The sequence below is a fragment of the Fibroporia radiculosa genome (genome assembly GCF_000313525.1).
Source record: "Fibroporia radiculosa TFFH 294 genomic supercontigs, scaffold2503, whole genome shotgun sequence".
Lineage (NCBI taxonomy): Eukaryota > Fungi > Basidiomycota > Agaricomycetes > Polyporales > Fibroporiaceae > Fibroporia > Fibroporia radiculosa.
Genome location: NW_012133646.1, coordinates 1 through 9,282, shown reverse-complemented (window position 1 = coordinate 9,282; position 9,282 = coordinate 1). Strand labels below are relative to the sequence as shown.

The 9,282-nt window shown below is 52.4% G+C and overlaps 3 protein-coding genes across 3 annotated transcripts; 1 reads left to right on the top strand and 2 right to left on the bottom strand.

Annotated features, from left to right (window-relative positions):
* Window positions 1–120: 120 nt before the first annotated feature.
* Window positions 121–891, top strand: FIBRA_08741 (uncharacterized protein; the record flags this gene model as incomplete). The annotated part of the gene is made up of 1 exon (XM_012330367.1): window positions 121–891. One exon carries the CDS (start codon window positions 121–123, stop codon window positions 889–891), a length of 771 nt encoding a protein of 256 aa, XP_012185757.1.
* A 2,413-nt stretch (window positions 892–3,304) lies between these two features.
* Window positions 3,305–5,715, bottom strand: FIBRA_08740 (uncharacterized protein; the record flags this gene model as incomplete). The annotated part of the gene is made up of 6 exons (XM_012330366.1): window positions 3,305–3,967; window positions 4,017–4,103; window positions 4,161–4,187; window positions 4,480–5,069; window positions 5,118–5,514; window positions 5,566–5,715. 6 exons carry the CDS (start codon window positions 5,713–5,715, stop codon window positions 3,305–3,307), a joined length of 1,914 nt encoding a protein of 637 aa, XP_012185756.1.
* Window positions 5,716–6,777: 1,062 nt separating this feature from the next.
* On the bottom strand, window positions 6,778–9,215 carry FIBRA_08739 (uncharacterized protein; the record flags this gene model as incomplete). The annotated part of the gene is made up of 4 exons (XM_012330365.1): window positions 6,778–7,572; window positions 7,630–7,811; window positions 7,861–9,109; window positions 9,168–9,215. The coding sequence occupies 4 exons, from the start codon at window positions 9,213–9,215 to the stop codon at window positions 6,778–6,780; spliced, it is 2,274 nt and encodes a 757-aa protein (XP_012185755.1).
* Between the last annotated feature and the right edge of the window lie 67 nt (window positions 9,216–9,282).

The window sequence follows — 9,282 nt, the reverse complement described above, 5'->3', positions numbered from 1 at the left end:
CCATTCGCGGCGATCGCCGCAGCGCGCCCGCCTGTGTCTCGCAGGATGAGTCTGTATGCAGCAAGCCCCCATGAGGTGATGGTGCTCGCAATGGACCAGTTTTCACGCGGGATCTTCCACATGCCTCACCCACATTACTCACCTTCAGAGAACCCTGGGGTAGGACTACATGCACATCCCCTGTCGTCACCAATGACGGGGAGGCGGCAGTCTGCCGGATTCGAGCGTGAGCTGCAACTAGAGCCGGACGGCGAGTACACACACCCCACCGACCGCACGCGTGCATCTTCGCCTACCTACCCACACGTGGATGCCCTCGCGTCGTTCTCGCGCCCACGCGAGCTCTTCACGATCGCGTCGGAGGTCCTCGGCGTTGCGGAGCGCCTTTCTGACGGCGCACAGCGCGCGTACTGGGCGGGCTGGGCGGACTCGGTGTTTACACAAATGAAGATGGAGGCAGAGCTGGACGCGTGGCGCGCGCCGCTGACTGCTGCTCGGGGACGTGCGTGGCTTGTCATTGGAAGCGCGCCGGTGGAAGAGATTGAGAAGGCTCTGGAACGCGGTGAGGAGGGCGTCCTGGGCAGCAAGGAGGCCGAGGAGGCACGGGAGGGCCTGACCGTCGCAGTGGGCTTTCTAGAGAGGGCGAAGGGCGCGGCGGGGAGGGGTACCGAGCAGCAAGCAGAGCCGAGGGAGGGCGGGGAGGCGGAGGATGTGTCGCCGTTGCTGGCCGAGGCGTTGTTCACATTGGCGAATCTAACGGCGGACGAGAACAAGCGTGAGGAGCTGTATTCGCGCGCACAAGCTGAAGGTGGAGATCGACTGGCCCTGCTCGACCTCGGTGAAGATGTAAATTTAGAAGAATCTCGCGATGACGCAATGGACGAAAGCTAAAGATGGAAGAGGGTGTCGCCGCCACTGTCCTCAGTGCTTAGGCGGCATGTGTTACCGTTCGCCCTCACGCAAACCACGACGCAATGTTTTCGATTTTCGACGTTCAATATTCGACGCTGGGCAATGCCTTGCTCTCGGTGCTATGTATTTGGTCTTGGGTCTTTGTCTCAGTTCTGGGTTTTTCTGTGTTCTGTTGTGTTTTAATATCTCGCCTTTCCTGGGTTATATGATCATTGTCTGCAGACGTACGGGCACACCTATCTGTTTTTGTCTCAACATCGGTTCCTCCCTCACATCCCATCTAATTTTTCATTCCCGAAGACGGAGCCTGCGTACTTATTCACATATTCATTCATCCATACGCCAATCGCAGAAATAATCACGCTTCGCGCAGCCTAGAATGTTCACTCCATCACGGTCGCATCAGTGTATCAATAGTAATTTGCCTAGTCTCCTGTTTCTGGGCGCCAGGGCCCTATCTGGGCGAGCCCACGCCCCCTCTGTATTGCACATACGAATAAAATAACATTGATTGTTACGAAAGACGTAGACAGCGGTGCAGCGTGCACCGCGGAGTTCCTGGCGATATCCGTGGTTCGATATGTTTCGCCTGGCAGTCAGTTGACTGCGACCACACGGAGCGATCAGTGGTCATGGAAGTGGCACGGCTCCCGGCGTGTGTGTCCGCCGTCTGCAATCTTCCCTGCAGGTCTGCAGCGGTCGCCCGTGCTTCAGCTTCCCTCGGATCTGGGGTGTGCGACAGCAAGGCGGTGCGCCAGCTCTATTGAGGTTCCACGCTTGCATATGATTCGCGCTGGAACCTTGTACGCGCTCTGTGACGACGATGGTCACCGGTCCAGGGTCCGCCCGGGTGGGAGGGGGAGCTGTAGTGCGCCCATGCGAGGGATTGGTCGCAGGGTGCACGAATGGGACGTAAGGTGCCTGGCCGGACAGCGCGACGAGCGCCTGGCACGGCGTCCCAGCGGCGCCCCTGCAGAAGACGAGTGCAGGAAGCGGGTCGGAAGAATCTTCGAGGACACAGCGGCCGAGCGAGGGAGCGAGCGCTGTGAGCGTGCGAGAGGGGTGCTCCGCGTCCGCGGCTCGCCTCACCTCACCTCATCCGAACGGGACGAAGTCTTAGGCCTGGCCAGCGCGGAGATTGAGAGACGAAGCCAGGGCTGGACTGGGGCGAGCGGTTGCGCGAGGTCCGAGGCTGCGGAGGCACTGTGTAGAAAAACTGCGGGCAGATACGTACGTGTTCGTGATAGTGCGGGCTGAGCGCTGAGGCGAATCAGTGGCGTTAGTTCTTCACTGCACTCAACGTAAAACGGACCAATCGGGCAGCATAGCACTGACGGTGTATCCACAAGTTTTATCATTGCAACGTCAAGAACGACAGGAAGATATTTGAGGGTGCGGGGTATGAACAAGGGACAAACGACCGGTTGCTTGGTTGCCGTGGCAGTTGGTTATGAGCGCGATTTGGTCTCGGCCTCGTCGTGACTGATACGGTCTTGTCTTCCAGAGGTATAGTTGAACTGATCGAATACACGGCTTGGGCCAGCGGATTGCAATTGGGTCTGGTAGCCTGAGGTCATAAACATAAGCGCGCCACATTTAGATAAAAGGTTCTAGACTGTGAAAAAGGTGCCGCAATGAGATTCGCACCGAGGAGCATATCATCGCAATGAGAGCATCGTGTGAGATGAAAAGTTGGTAGACATGTGCAGTCTGGTCGAATCGTACGTGGACATGGCATGTCTGTCCAGCTATTGGACACTTGAAGTTCGTCCACATGACTAATCGCAGACTGAGGAACCATCCGCTCTTGCTAGCCACGCGGCTATTCGTGTCTGAAAAGACCAGTCGAGGCTAGCTCCGTATATCAAGGCTCCATAGGACCACGTACTTCATACATCGACGGCGGTAGTCGTTCAGACGTGAACACGTGCGTTCAAAGGGTGATTGGATTTTTCCGCTATTCAGTAGCAACGGTCAAGCGTAAGCACTCACAGAATACGTCCGAGTCTCCTCTGCGCCGGTTGCACTTCGTCAGCGAAGTCTAACACTGACGCGAAAGTCTCCATTGCCTCCCGGACAATAAATTGATTCAATCTCGACGCCAAAGTTGACTTACGCTCTGCGAGGATGCACAGTAAGCTTTGTAGTCTGAATTCATGAAGCTGACGGGAGGATTTGTGTCATCTAAAATCAATCGACATGAGTCATTCAATTAGACGATAATGCTACTCGTGGCGAGAATTCGTCACGAGTAACGGGTCATGAGCTTGTTACGATACGCGTAAGTGACAGTAGTTGACAAATTCGGAAATCCAAATATCATGACATTCGAGCATGTACAGCTCATCTCTTCGTCTTTGCAACCAAGAAAAATCCGCTCACTCGGTTCCTCCTAGGTGCCCGACACTTTAGCCCTTTTCGCTCTATGGACTTGCAATGATTCCGGATCCATGCTCCCCCGACTACGCTTTCGTCCGACAGAAACAGAGGATTCCGATGCAAGTATGTAAGTAGAAGAAGAATTGCCACTTAAAAATGGTGTCAAAACCTCGGGTCGGAGCCATTTGAATTGATCGTCGCATTTGTCCCCAGACGGTTCAAACTCATGCAGCTCCTCAAGGATGTCCAGAATTACGGAATGATCCGACAACATAGGCGACCCCTTTGGCTGCTGTTCGGACTCCCGTGGAGAGCTATTCAAGTTCTCTAATCGTCGTAAATACGGCACGAGCGTGCCATAATGACGAGTGCACATTGCGCCAAGCGATTGTGTGAGCAATTGAAGGACCTCGCTTCTGGGGTAGAACTCAACTTTCCCACATTCTATGTGTAGTAGCTTCCACCGACCACCAATCTTGGCATTGTCGTCATCAATATAATGGTCTTCGTACTCTTGCTTCACATGATGTCGAAGTCCATCTGCGCTGAAATTGTGAGGGTGAAAGCGGAGCATGAGCCAGTTGATCAGATGTACGAATGATTCAATATCATCAGACACCTCGTTGCGCTTCTTAGGATCCTTCAGAAGCAAGGCAGACATAAATTGCCACGTTCCCTTTTTGATGGGTCAGCAACAACTTCATCCATCTCTCGAGTGAACATACCACACGATTGCCCCATGCGCCGTCTTTCTCCATGACTTCCTTATACGCACACATATCCCAGTCATGTAGGATGCCCCATGCAACTGTCTTCAGTCTCCACATCCATCAAAACATTACCAACGCTAATATCCCGATGGAGCACACCTGCCTTTTCCCAGGCGTCTCGATGACCTGTGCAAAACTTCAGAACATCAATCTAGTAATTCATCGCAAAACACTCACAGATTATCGCATGGATTAAGATCAGTATAAGCTGCCGCGAATCCTGGTATTCCGTAAGCGGCCTGCACACTTCATACACTATCATACGACAATGAATCCACGGAGTACGCTTCTCTTTCATGTATGTTTGTGTTCTCGTCATCTGCGGTGCTGAAACAGCGTCTCTCGTCGACCTCACGGTTCCCCAGCAGATTGGTGTAAGTATCCGTGATACGTTATGTTTCCATAACCGCTGATATACCTGCAACTCGGTTACAGCACTGCGCGATTTTACTCGCCATATATCCTTTAGAAACACTAGTCGCTTGAGGTATATGTCATAGGCCACGAAACCTTTTGTTGCTCGCCCGATCAGCGAGCTACTAGTCACCCGAGGCTTGCCAACAAGAAACCGCAGGTATTTGTCTTGCCCCAAGCCGCTTCCTTGCTCGCCCGCCCTGTCGTTGCATCCACCTGCGGTCTCGAATCGCTCAGCCGATTCTTCCACGCGTGCGGAGGAAATTAAATCAGGCTTCACAAAGTCGTCTTCGCGCATACAAACCTCGTAGATTGGCCATGTCGCCGCGATGGCATCGTCTCCAAACGTATCGGAGAAGCACTCTTTCTGATAGTCGGACAGCTTTTCTCTAACGCTGTACATCTCTTGCACATAGTCTGGCCGAGCAAACGACACCGTTGGATCGAATCCACGCTGTTCCCTGTTCATACGCCCGAAACGGTAGAAGAATTTTTCTACAATCGTCGAGTTGTCCACAAAATCGAAGCTGCTCGAGACGACCGCTCCGACACGGTCCCATCGAAGTAAGCGCGCATACTTTTGATAGACAATGACTGTGAAACAGAACTGCCGATGTTACCATCGCATCACATCCCTCGCACACTGAGAGATCTTGTCCAAACATGGATCCCAGTCGTCGCTGTCCATTGTGCGGAAGAAGGTATCAGAGCCAAAGCTAAACGGGACCGATAGATTCTCGGTATATTCCAGTACGAATTGTATAGGTAGCAGTGCCCATGCCCAAGACGTACGCGCTTTGTGTTCAATGTACTTCTTGATATGAAGCGTTTGAAGGTCGGTCTTGGATAATGTGTATGCCTTCCTGGCCATATTGGTGGTGGGATAAATTATCAGGTCCGGCCTGTACTCTTGCTTTGATCGCATCAACTCTGTTTGCAGCTCAGAAGTGTCCTCCCAGCGTGAGGTGACCTTCACCACGAGTTTGTCGTCCTGAGTCTCTGCCGCACACGAATCTAACACGGAATTGAGGAACGCGCACTAAGTCCCGTTGAGCGCGGTGCAGGACAACCGGGATCGATGAAAGCTCACAAAATGCAGATATGATAAACCGGTCTTGAACCTATCGCCTATTTCTTGAGGCTTCTCGAACGTCGCGCGCACTGCATCGGTTGGGTCAGGGCCAGCCACGAAGTCGTCCATAAACTGCTGGACAGGCAGCTCGGTTAGATGTAGTCGCATTTCTTGTGGCAATACACAAGATAGATCCTGCTGAATAGTCTGATAGTTGAGCACTGGATAGTAAGGTCAAGGAAGAAGGGAAGGTTTAGCAAGGCTCAGTTGGGATTTGGCCGAGACACGGTTTAATGTTTCAAGGAACGGTCACGTGGAAACCCTCCTCAGCCACATCTTTTTTGCTCGCATTTGCGCTTGCGCAGATCTCATCCGAGTCCGCAACATACTACTAGTAAATTTTGGAAGGTATATTTATATCTGCTGTCCTTCGTAGCCCACAACCTCGCGCGCACCAGTTTTTCACTGGGCCACACCTTTTCCACAGCTCCTTGCTACCTCACCCGCTACGTTCGAGCGACAGCTTCGCTGCTTGTACCTTGGGTTTGTCAGGTGTAGTATGCACAGGAAGTGTTCAGGAAGCTGTGTATGCCTCTCACTTCCCAACCACCAACCGCCCCACGCCGACAGGGGACTGAAACATGTATACGACCATGATTCGATATCAACCCAAAGTCGTCATGGAGTGGCGCGTCTCTTTCTGAGCCACAACTCTAGGGAGCGAATGTTCGTAAGTGGAATGTCGCGAGATGTATCGCAGTGCGAGTGTGAATCCCAGAGACTGGTAATCCTGCTTTGCTGTTCATCTGTGCGTCATGGTCTGCATGCATATGACACACTGAGGTCGGAGATCCTGAGTAGAGGGCAATGGCGAGCTGAGAATATCAAATATAACCCTCTTTACTACTTGGAAAACAGTGCACGAGAACTGGCAGGCTCTTATGACCAAATGCACATGTTTGGGTTGTACGTCGAGAGCATGTAAAGGCAGAATGGGCGGGAGAGCGCCTTCATCAAACAGAACTCGAGTCATCGTGGGTACTTAATTTTTCCGAATCGACCTCGCAATGCAGGAAGAGCGGAACTAATAATTTGAGCTCAACGAATGTCACAATTTCTGATGTTCATTCATGTCACTTCCCACTAGGCATGATTAATGATTCAATACAGTCATTTGTAACTTTCGTGTGCACTCTCATCCAGGAGCACTACACATGGTACGACATCAACCTACTCAACCTCCGCACCCTCGTCAACCACAGGCAACGAGCCCGTGTGAGGGGTACCTCCACGCACACCAGACGACTCCTCTCGTGTATCCGCTCCCTTAGCCTTCTTCGCCTGTTGCGATGTGAGCGGCTCCGGGGTCTCTAGACTACGCTTCTGTCCCGCAGACGTCGAAACAGCCCAAAGCATCTCGAATTGATCAGTGCCCTTGTCTCCGGATGAGCCATACTCAAGCGTCCGTGTGAAGATCTTGAAAATTGCCTCATGATTAGCCAACGTAGGAGAGCCCTGCGGCTGCTGTCTGGGTGCCTGTGGCTGCTGTCTAGGTTCTTCAGGTTCAATAAGACCGTCCGTGGAGCGAAGAGTAGGCCGTAAACGCCGAGGGGGACCTTGTGGCTTTCCAACGATCAGAGTCGGTGTCTTCGAGTCCTCCCTACCTTCGAGTCGCTGGGTATATGAGGTGAGGGTGGCATAATGGTCTTTGCACATCTCGGCCAGTGATCGAGTGAGATCCTCCAATACTTGAGCTTTTGGATAGAACCCAACCTCCCCATTTCGCATATGAATTAGCTTTTGGTCCCCACCGACGTCGGCGCCGTCCTTGGAAATGTGTTTATCATACGTTAATGTCACGTAATCAAGCAGCAGCTGGCGATGAGACTTTCCACTCAGATTGTGTGGGTGGAAGCGGAGAATAAGCCAATTCGTGAGATGCACGAACGACTCGATGTCGTCAGACACCTCATGACGCTTGTGAGGATCCTTCAGCAGCAGAGCAGACATGAACTGCCATGTACCCTTCGTGAACAGTCAGTATATTCTGAAGGATAGCTCAATATATTTTGATAAACGTACCGATCGCTGTTTTTGCGCCGCTCCCTTATCCAGATCCTCCTTGTACTTGCACATGTCCCAGTCGCTCAGGATCCCAATGGCCATCTCGTTACCCCCTACCATAGCTTCAACATCAATCAAAATATTTCCAACACTAACATCTCGGTGCAGTATTTGAGCGTCCACCCAGGCATCATGATGACCTGGACCTGATGTGAGCATGAGAGGACAACATACAGAAGTTATACATACACAATATTGCGTCGAGGAGGATGCATACAAGCTCTCTCGAGTCGCTATATTCCGTCAGAGGCTTGCAGACTTGATACACGATCAATCGAAAGTGCACCCGCGCAGATTGCTTCTTCACAAATTCCTGCGTTCTTGTTGTCTGCGGCGATGGCGATCCAGGTGACCGTGACCCTCCCACATCTCCTCCGCAGATTGGCGTCAGGATATTGGACACTTCGTGTTTCCACAGTCTCTCGTAGACCTCCAACTCGGTAGGGACATTAGTCACTCGCCACACGTCCTTCAAGAATACAAGTCGCCTCAGGTGCATGTCGAAAGCAACGAATCCCTTCGTCGCTCGTCCTGTCGGCGAACTGCTGATGAAGGTCGCTTTCCCGATCAGGAACCGCAGATACTTGGCCCTCTCGTCTTCCTGTCCTTCGGATGGTCCTCCAGAGGCAGAATCGTCTCCTAGGCGCGACGCCGACTTCTTCACCTCATCGCAGTTGATGGTGCTAGGAGTGACGACGTCTTCCTTCCGCATGCAAACCTCATATATTGGCCATTGCCCTCTCTCCGTCTCCTTCGGGAACGCCTTGGCGAAACGTTGCTGCTGGTACGTAGAGAGCTCCTTCTGACAGCTGTACATCTCGTCGATGTACTCCTGGCGCGCAAGCGTGACGGTCGGGTCATATCCCCGCTCCTCCCTGCTCATGTGTCCGAATCGATATAAGAAGTTCTGCAGGATCGTAGGGTCATCGACAAAGTTAAAACTACTTGACACCAGGCCTCCAGCTCTGTCCCATCGGATTATTCGAGCAAAACGACCACATACGACCAACATGAAACAGAATTGTCGGTGTTGCCAGCGCATTACGTTCCAAGCGTATTCCGATATCTGGCCAAGACCGACGGCAGGATCACTGCTCTTCGTCGACCGATGAAATCCTTTCACAGAGAACTGGAACGGCCGCTCTCTGTGCTCATCCGACTTGAGCTCGATCGGAAGCAGCGACCACGCCCACGACGTCCGCGCGTCGTGCGCTCGATCCTTCCCCCTGCTATTATTGATATCTTTCGCCGAGAGTGTGTACGCCTTCTGCGCCGCCTCTGTCGTTGGATAGATCATCAGATCCGGCCTCTGTCTATTGGTGTCCTTGTCCATGCTACTGTCACCTGCAGATGTGTCAGGCCACTGAGCAGTCGCTTTGACAACCAGCCTGTCCTCGTCCTTCCCGCAAGAATCAAGAATCGATGTGACGACCTCGCACTGGCATTATTACATGAAGGTTACCGTTTGGGCGGGAGAGTGTGGCGCAAGCACTTACAAAGTTCCGATACATCTCGTCCTCCTTGCCATCATAGCTGTTTCCCATAAATTGCTTGAATGTCTTGCGCACATCCTCGTTGGGGTCAGATCCTGGTACCAGCTTCTCCATAAAT